The 16,991-nt window shown below is 49.7% G+C and overlaps 1 protein-coding gene across 13 annotated transcripts in view; it reads right to left on the bottom strand.

Moving 5' to 3' along the window:
* The window catches only part of PRKAG2 (protein kinase AMP-activated non-catalytic subunit gamma 2), a 276,868-nt gene that overhangs the window by 90,426 nt on the left and 169,451 nt on the right, over positions 1-16,991 (bottom strand). For 9 of the 13 annotated variants that reach the window (XM_060305086.2, XM_030854266.3, XM_030854267.3 and 6 more), the window contains one exon: positions 12,476-12,687. The exons of 2 other annotated variants lie outside the window; for them this stretch is intronic. In XM_060305086.2, the coding sequence (XP_060161069.1) occupies positions 12,476-12,687 (212 nt within the window). Of the gene's footprint in view, positions 1-12,475; positions 12,688-16,991 lie in introns of those variants that run through there. 2 more of the 13 variants (XM_060305091.1, XM_060305090.2) reach the window with 2 other exon arrangements.

Below are 16,991 nucleotides of genomic sequence, written 5' to 3'. Positions count from 1 at the left end.
TTATAACACTCTGAGGGGGAGGAGAATGCAAATCCTTCGGTCCTAGCTCTATAGGCCTATTGGCCAGTTTGTCATCTTTTCGGCCATTCTGATTCCTGGGCCTCTCGCGGGGGGGACTAGTGGCTAACCCACTTGCCCTCCCCAGTGGGATGTGCCCCATGCACTTGGTGGGGGCAAAGCTCTACAGCCTGTTTCTTGCCTTTTTGAGGACTAGTCTCATTCTGCCACTTTGCACAGGATGTCTTAGCAACTAATTGGGAGGTAGTAAAGGGACAGATTAGTCAGAAGCTGGCATTATTATTTTTTTTTTTTCTGAAAAAAGGTCAGGTAGTAAATATTTTAGGCTTTGAAGGCCACCCAGTCTCTGTTGCAACTACTCACGTCTGCTGTTGTAGCATGAAAGCAGCTAAAGAACACGTATAAATGAATAATTGTGGCCACATATTAATAAAACTTTAATGACAAAAACAATGGGCCAGGTTTGGCCCATGGGCCAGAGTGTGCAAAGCCCTGAATTAGGGATACGGGCTAAGATGCTGAGTCAGTGTGCAATGGATAGGCTGAGAGTCTGGGACGTCTCAAGAGGTAGCGAAAAACCAGAGCAAGAGCATGGGTTTTGGAACCCAATTGCCTTGGTTCAATTCAATTCAACTCAATTCAATTCAAGCCTAGCTCAGGAGCCCTTGGGTAACTTTACACAGATTATTTCATTTGATCCTTATCACTATCCTGTGTAGTAAACACTATCTTCCTTTCAAACAGAGGCACCGGTAGAGAGGCCTCAAAGGTTCAGGAACTTGTAACTCCTTTCGCCAGCATATGCACATGCGTAAGACACACACGTCTTCAAAAGAAATGCCCTTCTGGATCCCCCTCCAGCTACAGCCCTTGCTCACAGCTCGTCTTCAGGCCAAACTTCTTGATAAAGTTGTCCACGTTCTCCGTCCATCCTCTGTCATCTTACACCCACTCAGCCACCCCCTGCAAGGTGGCTTCTGCCCCTAGCTTAGAGAACTCGGTGATGACTGAGACACTTTTTTCAGCAGAGATACGTTTGGCCTTTTACTTATTTAGGTGACGTCCTTCCTGATTCTGCGGGACTTACTTCTTGCTGGGAGACTCTTGAGGGCAGGAATCATCTCAGCCACCTTTGAGTACTCAGTGCCAGGCAAACGACAGGGTCTTGGGAAATAACTGTTGAAGGAATGAGCTCCTTCTTGGGTCCTTGGGGAGGTGACAGAAGCAGGGCATTTATCAAGCGTTAAAAAAATGTTGAGGTAAAAAGACCCAACATCCTCTCCTTGGAGCTCAGCTACCCTGGGGAGCAGAGTAAAGGAGAATCCCACAGACCCAGACCACAAATCCCACAAAAAGACCCAGAAAACGGGCCAAGCTCCCAGCCAAGTACATCTCTCTTACTTGGGCTCTGCCTTCTTTCCGCTCATGAAGTCAGGACACCAACACTGCAGGAACACGGGAGGGATGCTAGTGCTAATACCTCTTCTGGACAGCTAGGAGAATATACATTCTCTGCCAGCCACTCCAACACACAGGCAGCATTTGTCTGAGTTCCAGCTCTCATGATAACCAGTCCCATCTTGAATCAGTTCTCTCTGTAGCTCCTACTCCTTGATACAATGTGAATTTTTTTTCAAACTATTTTTAAAGTATCTAATCTGTTGTGAGTAACAGATGATGAAACTGCTAGTCTGCCATTTCTGGGCAGATACTCTTAACGTCAAGACCTTATTAGGTTATATAACCTGATATTTTAAATGGTAGACAGAAATATAAAACAAAGTAGTGCACAGAAAATTTTTAACTACTTCTTAATGTCAAGTGATTTGAAATATTTTTAGATGTTTAAAGGGCTTTTCTGGGATTTGCCTGGTGGCGCAGTGGATAAGACTCCACACTCCCAAGGCAGGGGCCCTGGGTTTGATCCCTGGTCAGGGAACTAGATCCCACATGCATGCTGTAACTAAGAGTTTGCATGCCACAACTAAGGAGGCTGTGTGCCGCAACTAAGGAGCCCTGGAGCCACAACTAAGGAGCTCACATGCCGCAATGAAGGAGCCCGCGAGCCGCAACTAAGACTTAGAGCTACCAAATAAATAAATAAATATTTTTAAAAAGGGCTTTTCCATCTTAAAAAAGGGGCTAATTATTCCAAATAGCAATCTTGAAAATTGGTTACTGATTTCTTTCCAAATTTTCATACTAGGAAAACTAGGGATCTTAGAGATTGATTCAGGGACAAGATGGTCAGTTTTTTAAAAGAACCCAAAGTTCCTGAGTTTATTATCTATTCTTGACTCCACTGAATTGTTGCTTCCCCACATACGGGATCAAACAAGTATCAGTTATCTTTTGATACACAGCAGATCACCCCAAAGTTCAGGGGCTTAAGACAACAATTAATACTTTATTATCTGTTATGGACTGAATTGTTTCCCCCCAGCCCCCCAAATTCATATGTTGAAGCCCTAACCCTCAATGGGATTGTATTTGGAGATAGGACCTTTAAAGAAGTAATTAAGGGGACTTCCCTGGTGGTGCAGTGGTTAAGAATCTGCCTGCCAATGCAGGGGACACAGGTTCGAGCCCTGGTCTGGGAAGATCCCACATGCCATGGAGCAACTAAGCCTGTGTGCCACAACTACTGAGCCTGCGCTCTAGAGCCCATGAACCACAAATACTGAGCCCATGAACCACAACTACTGAGCCCACATGCCTAGAGCCTGTGCTCCACAACGAAGAGTAGCCCCCATCTGCCACAACTAGAGAAAGCCCTTGCACAGCAACGAAGACCCAACGTGGCCAAAAATGAAAAAAAAAAAAGAAAGAAGTAATTAAGGTCAAATGAAGTCACAAGGGTGGGGCCCTAATCCAATAGAACTGGTGTCTTTGTAAGAGGAGGAAGAGACACCAGGGATGTGTGTGCTTGGAGGAAAGGCCAGGTGAGGACACAGAGAGATGATGGTCACCTGCACCCAAGGAGAGAGCCCTCAGGAGAAACCAAACCTGTCAACACCTTGATCTCGGACTTCTGGCCCCCAGAACTGTGAGAAATAAATTTCTGTTGTTTAAGTCACCCAGTCTGTGATATTTTGTTATGGCAGCCCCAGTGGACTAATACATTCTGTCTTAATGGTTTCTGTGGATCAGTGGTTCACGAGCAGCTTGGCGGGTGGTCCTGGTGCAGGATCTCTTGCCAGGTGTCTAGTCGGGTTTGGGCTGGGGCTGTGGTCTCATCTGAAGGCTTGACTGGGGCTGGATGATCCACTTCCGTGGTGGCTCACTCCTACCGCTGGGATGCTGGTGCTGGTTGTTGGCTTGGGGCTTTAGTTCCTCTCCCCCTGGGCCTAATGAAACCTTTTTCATTCAGTCCCAACCAACCATCCTGAACCTTTTTCTTCAGTTCAATTACCTATTAACTATATCATAAGGAGAAATATGATAGCCCTTATTTTCACCCACCAGAATCTTGGTATCATAAATTGGAAGAATAGAGAATAAGTCCATGTATCAGAGGCTGTGATGTAGAGTTGACCCTTAACAATGTGAGGGTTAGGGGTGCTGACCTTTCACACAGTGGAAAACCCAGTGTAACTTAAGTCAGCTCTACATATACATGGTTCCTCTATATCTGTGGTCATGTATCCAAGGATTCAACTGACCTCAGACTGTGCAGTACTGCAGTATTTACTGTTGACAAAACTCTGCCTAGAAGTGTACCCATGCAGTTCAAACCTGTGGTGTTCAAGGGTCACCTGTATTACTCTGATCCCCTTTCAACAATGAAGGATTTTCCTCCAGCTGTTGGGAATCTGCCAGTTGGTGACCCTCAACTATCAGCTAGGATGGCCCTTGGCTGAAGAGAGCTGCCTTGCCCAGGGTCAAGTCCCTTCTAGGACAGCTGGCATCTAATGACTGGTGATGACGGTATAAAGGTCTGGCTCCTTTGGCCCAACTTGGGGCCGCTCTGAGGAGCTCCCTGTGGGCTGCAGAGGACTTCGTGGAGACTGCACCACACCGCAACTTCTCCCTCTGTCCTTCTTCCCTCCTTCCCTCCTCCCACAGGTGTTGATCCTAAGAGCACTTCCTAATAAACATCCTGCACACTAATATCTACCTTAGATTCTCTACTGATTGGGGAACACAAACTGCAGCAGTCTGCTTAACAGGAAGTTACTCTCGGAGAGGTTAGCCGTCTAAATTAGACTCCTTAAATATAGATACATGAGCCTCTAGACTCGAGCACATTGTGCGTTCAACTGCAGACCCAGCTGCTGGAATCAAGTGATAAGACAGGAGGTAGATTTCAAAACTGGCCCGCATCCTCCCCATCTCCCTGCGTCCATGCCCTCTGCAATGTGACTGTCACTTCCATTTCATTCTGTGGGCCAAAGCAAGTCATAAGCCCAACCCAGATCCAAGGGGAGAGGACACAGATTCTATCCAGGATGGAGGCGCTACAGAGGGGCGGTTCTGAGCCCAGCCTCAAGAAGCCTGGTATGGGGCACCCTGTCTCGTGGAGCCCCGTCACGGTCATGAGAACACATCCAGGCTAGCCGGTTGCAGGAGGAGACCACATGGAACAGAGACAAGCTGTTCTGGCTGAGGCCACTCTGGTCCAGCCAGTCCCCAAGTGACCTGCTAAGTGACCACAGATGTGTGCGTTAGCACAGCTGAGCCAAGAAGAATGCCCAACCCAAACTGCTGACCCACAGAAGGGAGAGTTAAATAAAAGGTTGTTGTCCTGAACTGGGGGGAGGTTTGTTATTCAGCAAGAGAAAAACTGATACAGTACCTACCCCTGTTGGTTACAGGAATCAAGCTGGCAAGAGAAGAGGAGAATGGAGACTCCAGGCTGCAACAGGTGTCTTAGGTTCCCTGTGACTAGTTTTGGGGACACCAAGTTGCTACAGGGGCTGCTGCTAATGGCCCAAACATGCAACCTCCTTATAGGACAGTCCTTGGGTGACAGGCCCCATCCCAGCTGCAGGTACATCTCCCTCATCCTGGGCATCCCATAGCTAAGGGCGCCGCCATATGAAGACACAAAAGCCCAGTTTCGGGGGCTTCCCTGGTGGCGCAGAGGTTAAGAATCCGCCTGCTAATACGGGGAACACGGGTTCGAGCCCTGGTCCGGGAAGATCCCACATGCCGCGGAGCAACTAAGCCCGTGTGCCACAACTACTGAGCCTGTGCTCTAGAGCTCACGTGCCACAACTACTGAGCCTATATGCCACAACTACTGAGCCTGCGCTCTAGAGCCCGCGAGCCACAACTACTGAAGCCCACGCGCCTAGAGCCCGTGCTCTGCAGCAAGAGAAGCCACCGCAATGAGAAGTCCGTGCACCGCAACGAAGAGTAGCCCCCGCTCACTGCAACTAGAGAAAGTACGGGCTCAGCAACAAAGACCCAATGCAGCCAAAAATAAATTAAAAAAAAAAAAAAAAAGCCCAGTTTCCTTGCCTTGAGGCAGAGCAAATTCTGGTGCAGTTTACACTCCAGAGCTGCCCTGTTAACAGGCTGAGGCTAAACCTCATGTGAAACCACACCTTTGCTTTGTTTCTTCCCTTCCCTTGGTCCTGAGAGCTTTCTTCTGAGAGCACTCCTAATAAATAAACTTGCATCTGAAACCCCGTCTCAGCCTCTGCTTCTAGGTACTCTGATTGAGGACACAGGTCAAGAGTGAAATTACTAGAAGAAAATGAGGGGGAGACGGGCGTGACTGCTGTAGAAAGGAAATGGGATCAGGACCGATCATTTGAACACCTTCACATCAAGTTTTCAACCCCACGGAAGATGATTCTTCCATTGGTTCCAGGCAAATACGCTCACCGTGTGCTCCCTCCTCCAAAGGAAACTCACCCATTTCCTTTACAAGCCCAGATGTAATGCTTGCTTTTCCCCTTCTATCTTTAACTGCTCCCTTCCGACTAACTCGTTCCCTGTCAGTGTTTAAATCCTTATGGGAACAAACCATCACCTCCATTCTTCCAGCTACAGTCCCATCTCTTCCCCCTCGAAGTCAGGATTCTGGAAAGTCATCTACACTAGAGACCTCCACATCTTCACCTCTTAATCATTCACCCCACATCACATGGCTTCTGCTCTTGACGGTGCCCTTGAAAGTATTCCTGCCGAGGCTACCGATGACCTCAGTCCTTACGGTCCATGGCCAGGAACGTCACTGATCACGCCCTCCAAATGCATGAAACACAACGAAATACAGTTCTTGTGCTTCTGTGATACCGTGTTTGCCTGGTTTTCTGCCTACTTTCCAGGCAGTTCAGAATCCCCATCCTTTGTTTGTCCTTCAAATGCCCACGTTCTTCTGGCTTTCTTCTCAACTACCATACATCTCTCCGGATTATTTCATCTACTATCATGGCATAAATTACCTTCTACATTCTGATGATTTAAAAATCTTAATTTCCAGGGGAGTTCCCTGGTGGCCTAGTGGTTAGGATTCCAGGCTTTCACTGCCGTGGCCCGGGTTCAATCCCTGGTTGGGGAACTGAGATGCTGCAAGCCGCGTGGTGCGGTCAAAAAAATAAATATAAACAAACAAACAAATTAATTAAAATCTTAATTTTTAGCTCCAGACTCACAAATCCAGTTGCCCTTTGGACACCTCCACTTAATTATCCCACGGGCACCTGTTGTACCAGCACCAGCCAACACACACGTGTGTCCACTTATACACACCCCCATGTGCTCACATACACACAAGCACACGCACACAGCCTGCTTCTCCTTCTCCTCTGTTCCCTATCCCAGCAAGTGCAACTACCACCCATCCAGTTTCCCAAGGCAAAACCTTCGGAATCGTCCTTGATTCTTCTCTTTTCTGCCCTCAACTAATCAATCACTACATCCCCAGCTCCTTTCAATCCGACGTCTTAAACAGCTCTCTACGTTTTAACACCAGCCCCCTTCTTTCCACTGTCAGCTGCCACCAGGCCCAGATCATTTCACACTGCATCTCATCTGAGCCCCTGCTGTACCCAAATCCAATCTAATTTCCACACCCCACCAGAGGGACCATCCTAAAATGCAGAGCTGATTATTGCTCTCTGCTGCTGCTGCAAAAAATGTCCACTTCCTTCCTCTGGGATTGTTTTTTTTTTAATTAATTAATTAGTTAATTTTTGGCTGTGCTGGGTCTTCGTTGCTGCGCATGGGTTTTCTCTAGATGCAGTGAGGAGGGGCTGCTCTTCATTGCGCTGCGTGGGCTTCTCATTGCAGTGGCTTCTCCTGTTGTGGAGCACAGGCTCTGGGTGCGCGGGCGTTAGAGTCGTGGCACGCGGGCTCGGTAGTTGTGGCTCGTGGGCTCCAGAGCGCAGGCATAGTAGTTGTGGCTCATGGGCCCTAGAGCGCAGGCTCAGTAGTTGTGGCGCATGGGCTCAGTAGCTGTGGCATGCAGGCTCAGTAGTCGTGGCTCGCAGGCTCTAGAGAGCAGGCTCAGTAGTTGTGGCGCACGGGCTTAGTTGCTCCGCGGTGTGTGGGATCTTCCCAGATCGGGGCTCGAACCCACGGCCCCTGCGTTGGCAGGCGGATCCCTAACCTCTGCACCACCCGGGAAGCCCTGGGCCTGGCGTTTGTGCTCACACTGGACTGGAGATTTTCTCCCATGAGAACTACACAGGCTCTATCGAATATTCCATTACGACTATTTCCCTGTTTGTGGCCCCCCAATAGACAGGAGCTCCTTCCTTTGTTCAGTGAGTCCTCAGCTATTTATCGAACCCCTCCCCTGTATAATGTGCTGTTAATAAATGACGAACAAAATGAACACTGTCCCTGCCTCATAAGAGCCGCTTACGTACTTGTCATCCCATCAGCCTTTCCGAGCACAGTGTCTGGCACCCAGCGGTTGCTTCATAAATATTTGCTGAGTAAATAAATGATAAAATGAGTGCTGTCTACTAAAGACTAATTCATTACCCTCACCCCCTTTCCAATTTTAGAATAAAATTCATGGGAACAAAGTTTATAAAAGTGATTATAAAAGTGATTTTATAAAAGTGATCCGCTTTTATAAAAGTCAATGTTTACAGAGAGCATCTTTTTATTCCAAAAGGCAGAGATGAATTATATCTAAATATTTTCGGGCTGATAGACGTCTTTAAGCAGCTCACATTCCTCTATAAAGATTATGCCAGTAACGGAATGCATGAAATCAGCTAAACGCTTAAGGAACTTAGCACATAAGGACAGTCAACATAATCCAATTAGAAAGAAACACTTAAATGAACTTGAATCCATCACCAGCCCTGCTGCCAAGGGCTGCCGAAAGCAGAGACCTGGGCCAAACTACAGCTGCAGAGGCTGTGACCAACACGCCGAAGAAGCTCCTGGAGGCCTTGTGTGATAAAACTTACACATGATGAAGGCCCCTGTCTAATGTCTGTAGCCAGTGGGAACACTGTCTTCCAATTTTGAAACAGATCATTTCAAAACATAAGTGTTTTGGTTTTGATTTTCTGATTTTTTTTTTTTTTTTTTTTTTGCGGTACGCAGGCCTCTCACTGCTGTGGCCTCTCCCGTTGCCGAGCACAGGCTCCGGACGCGCAGGCTCAGCGGCCATGGCTCACGGGCCCAGCCACTCCGCGGCATGTGGGATCTTCCTGGACCGGGGCACGAACCCGTGTCCCCTGCATCGGCAGGCGGACTCTCAACCACTGCGCCACCAGGGAAGCTCTCTGATTTGAATTTGATTTTCTGAAGCTCAAACTATATAAACATTGCAGTGTTGACTGGATCATTAACAAAAATGTGGTGAAAGGATACAACCGAAAGTGTCTCTAATTCATAATAATTAAAGGATTGCTCAATCAGCATTAATAGTATATTAGAATAATCAAATATGTATTATGTGAAGGTAAAATGGGCATAATGATATATTTTGAGACTATAGAGATTTACTATCATTAACTGCTGTATACAGATGTGTAGGGTTTTCTAAAATTGTATTTATAACCTATATACAGGTAAAACTAAGTGCATTAATTGTTTTGTACCTATGTGCTGCTAAACGGGTCTTAAAATAAATTTTGCATATAGTTTCTAAAATAGACAGCTACCATCCCCTTGTCACTTATTTTACCAAATTGCCTAGAAGCACCTCTTAATAGACTGTACAAGGTGAACTTTGTAAAATGATCATGGGCAATAAGGTATATGGAGTCCAAATAACTGTGGCTTCCTAAATTATGAAAAAAAACTGTGGTAAAATATACTTAACATAAAATTCACCATTTTAACCATTTTTAAGAGTACAATTCAGTGGCATCAAGTACATTAATATGGTTGTGCGACCATCGCCACCATCATCTTCAGAACTTTTTTCATCTTCCCAAACTGAAACTCTGTCCCCATTAAACACTGACTCCCCATTTCTCCCCATCCAGACCCTGGTGACCACCATTTTGCTTTCTGTCTCTATGAATCTGACGGCTCTAGGAACCTCCTATAAGTGGAATCATACAACGTCTGTCCTTTTAAGACTGGTGTATTTCACTTAGCATAACGTCCTCAAGGTTCATCCACGTTGTATTGTCCGTCAGGATTTCTTTTCCTTTTCAAGGCTGAATAATATTCCATTGTATGTTTCCATCATGTTTATCCATCCATGACATCTGCACGTTGTTGAAACTTCACAGTGCTATCAGTTCCCCCAGTCTGTTTGTGGAATCGCAGGCTCTGACCAGGGCACAGGGTCTGTGCCCAGCGCTGAGTACGGGATACAGCCGAGAACCCCTCCTCCCTGGCCCCAGAACCGCCTCAGAAAGCCTGGAAGGGCCCAGGCTTGCTGGCTTTCACCAAGAGCTTCGTAGTTGTGCGGTATGAACAGTTAAGAATATCACTTTCTAGTCACAGTTGGGGTGGGGGCAGGGCACAGCAGGCAGACCCAGAACGCCCTCTGGATTCTCTCTCACTTAAACTGGGAGAGGCTGTCCCGAGCACAGAACTTCTGCAATCACGGAAAAACCCTGTGTCTGCGTCCGTACCATCACTTCAAATGATCTAAAGTCGAAATGACCGTCTCCTCGTCCATGCAGTGTCTCTTCTTACACGGGGCTAACCTGTCAGTTATCCCTGGTCCATGAGAAGAAGCCAACATTTTGAGACTTGATGCCTCTCGACCAGTCGCTTCCCTCTTCGCTCCCTCCTCCGGTCTCCTCCCTCCTCCCCCAGGGTTTCTGTCCCAGACCTCCTGACCCACTGGCCTCTCGGCAGGTTTGGCACAAGGTGGAAGGCAGGAAGCAGTGGAGACGCCAGACTTTCTACCCCTCTGCCTCGCATGGCATCTCTGGCCAGTGGCTGCTTCTCCTCTGCGGTTCCAGCTCCTGCCAGGCAGACACACTGGTTCCACCTCCCATCCGATGGGCTCCCAACACGTCCCTCCAGCCCGAGGGGAGTAGTGGCTTCCTGCGTGTGATCATCTTTGGGTTGCCGCATCATTCCTTTTTTGGGTATATTTGTTCTATTATCTCTATGACCAAGTCTCTTTGCTAAATGCCCGGGAGAACAGAAACCTCTAGATCTTTTCTCATTCATACCCAAGAACACGGATGAACTTCCTCCTGGACCCTTAGCTGTAAGCGGCCAAGGCCTGCACCTCTCCACGTCTCTAGTGAGCGGTCCTCTTGTCCCCAATCTCTGCCAGATGCCCACCTCCCAGAGACAGCCCCCCAACCCCAGCTCCTACCCTATGCTACACGTCACACTCCTTCCCACCCCAAGCCATGGCTAATTTTCTTTTCCAGGAGGCCCTCCCCTCCCCTCTCCCCTTATTTAGAATTTAGACCCTACAATCTCCCAAGGCTTCCTGGCCCTTATCAGACCACAGTCTTTTCCCTTTCCCATCCCCTGCAGTGTGGACTATTTGTTTCACTCCAGATGCCCACCCAACCTACTTTCCGCTTTTATTTAACTGTTTTATCTGAGTGCTATTCTGTTCCCAGTAAGACTGTAAGCCCTAGAGGGCAGAGACAACACCTTGCATTTTATTCCTCAGCACTTAAAACAATACTCTGCTAAGCTTACACCTAATAAAATAATCATCAGACGAACAAGAAGAGTCACAGGAGGTTCTCTGCATGACAAACACATCTTCTTTCTCCCCAAAGGTAGCAACTGTTATGGTTGGATGGTGTCCCCCAAAAAGCTACGCTGAGATCCTGACCACTGATACCTGTGAATGCGACCTTATTTGGACATCAGGTCTTTGCAGAGGTCATCAAGAAGCGGTCGTACTGAGTTAGGTTGGGCCCTCATCCAACACAACTGGTGTTCTCATAAGAGTTTAAAACTGGACACAAACAGAGACAGAGGGAAGACAGCCACGTGAAGATGGAGGTGGAGTGACGCTGCCCCAATCCAAGAAAATCCTGGGGCTACAGGAAGCTGGGAGAGGCCAGGAAATATCCTCCCCCCCTCAGAGATTGCAGAGGGAACGTGGTCCTGCCGAAACCTTCATTGCCCCCTTCCAGCCCCCAGAACCGTGAGAGAATAGCCTCCTGTTGTTTTAAGCCCCCCAGTTTGTGCCCCTTTGTTACGGCAGCCGCAGGAAGCTAACACCACAGCTGAATAAAATAGTTACATCCATCTGGATAGACTCTAGCGATACGGTCCTCGTGTCCTTGCTGGGCACAGGAATGATGTTGAGGGTCTGTGGTAGCCAACACGAACTAGGGGGCGGTGATGGTGGTCCCCACACGTAGGGCCCACGGTGTTGAAATGCAGAGTGTTTAAGCGCTGGTGCTAAGCCAGCTTCTTCCATCCACACCCACGAGTCCCAATCCTCCGAAGGATGCAAATCCCACTCTGCTTTGAAAGGTTCACCTTTCCCAGGATGCTTCCCAAGTCAAATGATGTCAGACTTTAAATCTTTAAAATCTAGAATAAAATTTCTACAAGAAACCATTTTTTGGCTTTCCCTATGACTTTTTACTTTAGTAACCCAATCAAGATAAATTCAAAGAAAGCTTTTAATGACTGATTTTTAAAAAGAAGCTAAGAGGGCTTCCCTGGTGGCGCAGTGGTTGAGAGTCCGCCTGCCGACGCAGGGGACGCGGGTTCGTGCCCCGGTCCGGGAAGATCCCACATGCCGCGGAGCGGCTGGGCCCGTGAGCCATGGCTGCTGAGTCTGCGCGTGGGGAGCCTGTGCTCCACAACGGGAGAGACCACAGCAGTGAGAGGCCCACGTACCGCAAAAAAAAAAAAAAGAAGAAGCTAAGAGAGCAAAAAGCTTTTTCTGATCATGTTCCAGATGTTACCATTCATTTGGTTTCCGTTTGCCTACTGTGCCCTCGCCATTTTTTTCTCAGTTTGTGATTCATGATAAAATGTACCAAAAATGTCACAGGAGTGCACAGCTTTAGTTTCAGCTGTGTACAGACTCTGCCCTCCCTCCCATAGCTGGCGGCCCGGCCCCCAGGAGAAGGCCCAGACTTACAGATTTGGAGGGAGAATGGTGTGTTGGCGATGCTGACGGAGGCCTGGCTGAACTCTGGAAGGAGGACGGGCAGAACCTCTGGCCTGTGTCCGGAGGGGAAGAGGAGGCATAGATGCGATTTTCCAGTCGCTCAGGCTCATGCTTATAGGATTCGAGAGGAAACGTATGCTGCTTGACCACTTGGGTGGGTGTTGATGGAGAGGAAGAGAGGCCTGAAGTTGAGGAGGAAACCACACAGGGCCGTTAGAAATCTGGCTGACACAGGGAAAGGGGCTTCCATCTACAAGGGCCAAAAATCTCAAATGGCAGGAATATAAAAGATCAAATTCTGAATACTGGGGACAAGCTAGTAGACAATGACTTCTAATCCCTTAGAATCAGCTGTGCCCAGAAATCCCCTCGTCATCCGACTTGAGTCGCGGGCAGAGCCGCCTTGCTGTGAAGGGACCGCTCCGACAGTTCAGAAGCTGTCGGGCTGAAAGACTTCTTACACACACACTTCGGAGGCTATTTTCTGCCACTGAGTCCAAGACCATTGGATCTCCCCTCCTCCCCTACAGAGCATGGTGCCAAGAGCACGCGGAGGGGAACCCATATTACTCGAGAGGAGACATAAGGAAGTTCACGAAGTATTCAGCAGAGACAAAGGTCAGGGTTGCAGACGTCACCTGACAACGTACACCGGGGACCAGACGAGACACACTGTTATTGTCAAAATGTGCCACGTGAAGATGGTCACCGTGAGTGTGCAGCAGTGAGAATCACCATGAAGATGCAGGCCGGGGGCGGCTTGGGGAAGGAAGGAGCCTTGCAGAGTGAAGACTCAGATAGACAGGAACCAGGAGGAAGCGGGTGGGGATCGGTGACCAAGGAACTGCAAGGAGGCTGGGGACAGGACTCTGCCAGGGTGACAGGCCGTCCACTTCAACAGGGCTGGTACAATCCTGGGGGCCTTTCTCACTCACACCTAGCTGATTACACCATAAGATCATTGTTATGAGCTGAATGGCGTTCCCCCACCCCCAGAGAGATATGTTAAAGTCTTAACCTCCGGTACCTATGAATGTGACCTTATTTGGAAATAAGGTCTTTGCAGATGGAATCAAGCTGAGATTATACTGGAGTAGTTCGGGCTCTTAACTCTATGTGTAGTGTCCTTATAAGAGGAGAAGACACAGACACACACACACACTGACACACACACACACACACACACACACAGAGGAGAAGGCCATGTGATGACACAGGCAGAGATCAGAGTGGCGCCTCTATGCGTCAAGGAACACCAAGCGCTGCTGGCGACCATCAGAAGCTAGAAGAGTGGAGGAAGGTGATCAAAGGGTACAAATGACCAGTTATAAGATAAATAAGTACCAGGGATGTCGTGTACAAAATGACGACTGTAGTCAACACTGCTGTATGATATACAGGACAGTTGTTAAGAAAGTAAATCCTGAGCGCTCGTCACAGGGAGAAAAGTTCTTTTCCTTTTTCTTTTCTTTTTATTGTTTCTATAGAGATGAGGGATGTTAGCCGACCCACTGTGATCATGATTTCACAATACACGCAAATCAAAGTATCGTGCTGTGTGCCTTAAACGTATACAGAGATGCATATCAATTATTTCTCAACAAAACTGGAAGAAGGCACAAAGAAGCTAGAAGAGGCAAGGAGGGATTCGATCCAGAGTCTCAGAGAGAGCGTGGCCCTGCTGACACCTTGGTTTCAGACTTCCAGCCTCTGGAACTGTGAGAGAAAAAAACTTCTGTCGTTTTATTCCACCCAGTTTGTGGTACTTTGTTATGGCAGCTCTAGGAAATGAATACAATAATGTTGCCTGATATTGATTTGTTTTCTAAGATCAGACTCCGGATTTGAGTCTGAGCTCTCACATTTATAGGTAACTGAATAAAATTTTTATTTTAAATTGGTTATTTAAAAATACTTAATCACGCAAGCCAAAGCAAAGACATCAGTAGACATGGTCCAACGGCCATCCTCCCGTTCTTTCTGACCTTGACAAAGACTGGTCAGCCTACGAGCCACCAGCCTGGGGCTCTTTCTCTGTGCTGCTCTGTGCCACGTCCTCTCACGCCATCGCTGTGCACACACCCCCCAGAGCGGCCGCCTAACTCATCCCATCTCCCTCCTGCTGACTCTGCGGCCCTAGGAGCCTCCCAGCCCTGAACTCAGCACATTTCGTCTGTACCGAGCGCTACCAGAGTGAACAACGAGCTGCTTCACACCAAACCAAATGTAAAGTATGGAATTCTCTCCCCGCTCCCCGCCCCTCCCCCCAGCCCCCAAACGCATCATCGGCCCAGAGCTGTCCTGGGCCAGGGGCAGGTGCTTGGTCAATGCCGGCCCCCAACAGGCAGAGAAAGAGAAGGGGGCAGGGCCAGGGCTCAAGCTCAGTTGGCACCTTCCCTCCCGTATTTCCCAGGCAGACGCATTGGGAGAGCAACCAGGTAAAGGAGGAGTGTCATTTTCCAGGGACCCCTTATCCCACGGAACCACGCCAAGTGGGGATCCCTGCCGCCCGGGCCCCAGGCTGACCTGGGAGGAGCTCCAGGTGAAAGCAGGAAGTAGAATGCTGTCACCACGGTTTTGAAGGTCTCCAGACTTATGACGTGAAAGGCCCCTAAGAGCAAAGGCCCCTAAGTTTCCACCCCAAAGGTCTTGAGAAGCAAGGCCCGTTTGGAGATGGGGCTGGGGGAGTGAGGAGGGGAGGAGGGAGACTGGGGACCCCGAGCAGCTGGAGATCTGATGGTCCAGCAGCTCTGCAGGGGGAGATGCAGGCGCTCTGGCAGGCAGGCCAGGCTGTGGGTGATACCCACGGAGCAGGAGTGAGGCCACGGGCCAGGCTGGGGCGGGCCCGAGCCTCTCAGAGGGTTGTGCCGGATGGGAGAAGGAAGCCCTCGGGCTGCTTTGTTTGTGGACAGACACCTCGCGGGCCTCAGGCCCCAGGGGTGGTGGCGTGGCCTTCACTGGCTCCTGTGACAGCCCACGTAGGCGCCACGGTCCAGCGGGAAACGTCCTGGTCCCTGCTCCCAACTCTCGCCTGGGCCACTGGACACAGGGGCCCTTCCTGTGCTTTCTTTGGGGTGTTCCCTGCATTCGGGGTTTGTGCTGCAGACCGAACAGAGGGGGAAACAGAGCTGGACTGGGGGGGGCGGCTCTTAGGCTCAAAAGCCTGTGCCACTGACCACATCCTGACCACCCGCAGGGACCCCTCAGGCGGAGCCCCTCGGGGGCCTGAGTTCTTCACATAAAGGACAAGCGGCCCCAGTGACCTCCGCACCCTCAGCCAGCAGCAACAAGCACCAGGGTGGGGTGGACCCTACTCGGTCTCGCAGGGCTCGGTCGAGACCCGTCCCCATCCGGCAGCGACCCCGCTCCAGGCCCGCGGGGGAATTTTCCGAGGCCAGAGGAAATCAGTGCCTCTGAGGGGTCATTTCGGCAGCATCTCTCACGACTACAAACACAAGTTCTTCCCCAGCCATTCTGCTACTGGGCATTCGTGCGTCAGACGTATTCGTGTCAGCACTAACCAGCCAGTGTCTGCGGTCATCCACCTCCCTGGTGCTTCAGAGCAGAGCTTGAGACACAGGTGCTCATCAGCAGGAAGAGGCTACATAACGCACTGCACGTCCACAGCCTTCTTCCCTACGGAACACGGCAAGCCCCACCGTCCTTCTCATCTCCCAGACAGAGGGGTAAGTGAAGGACGCAAACTGCAGAGCCGTCTGCATAGAAGGATCCATTTAGAGTTTCACAGACGGGGAAGAACCTGTACACCTGCATCCCACTGTCTGCACTCGCCCAGAGTGCCTGGGAGGATCTGGAAACACGGGCTGCATCTGGTGATGGGAACGGCCGGCAGGGAAGAGGATCACGGTGGGCCCTTTGCTATTCTTCAATATGATGCATAATACCACATGAATGATGTATTTGTTATTCAGAAAATCGCTGTTTTCAGCCACTGTTCTGCTGTTGAGGCAAGAGGCCGGCTAACACTGTCTGGAAGCGCCCTGATCCTGGCGCCCAGCCGGCTCCGACCAGACGGAGGACAGGGCCTGCTGCCCCCCCAGGCCCGCTCTCCCCCTCAACTCTCCCCATTTCCCCTTCTCTCTGTAGGATGCTGTCCCCCTTACGACAGTCTTCCGGATGAAGCCTAGTGGCCACTGTGGGGGGACTTTCAGAGCTGGTGGAACTCCTGGCTAGTTCTTGGGACAGAATGTTCGTTTCTCAAGTGCGAAGAATTAAAGAGACTGCGACGAAGTAGCTTGCTACCTAAGACGGCTCCTTAAAGCCCCGACGGCAGCTTCTGTGTCCCCCAGGACTCATCCCACACGAGCACCAGGGCGATCCTGACCCGGTCCCCACAGAGGGCAAAAGGGACGGCTGGATGCAGAGGACGCGCCCTAGACACACACAGCCTCGGGGAGCTGCCCAGGATAAGGAGAAGATGCCGGGCTTTCCAGCCGGTGATGGGAACAGTCTGTTTCTGGTAGAA

This window comes from Globicephala melas, chromosome 9 (assembly GCF_963455315.2).
Source record: "Globicephala melas chromosome 9, mGloMel1.2, whole genome shotgun sequence".
Lineage (NCBI taxonomy): Eukaryota > Metazoa > Chordata > Mammalia > Artiodactyla > Delphinidae > Globicephala > Globicephala melas.
The sequence above is the reverse complement of the archived record's forward strand: the minus strand, read 5'-3'. Positions and strand labels throughout refer to the sequence as shown.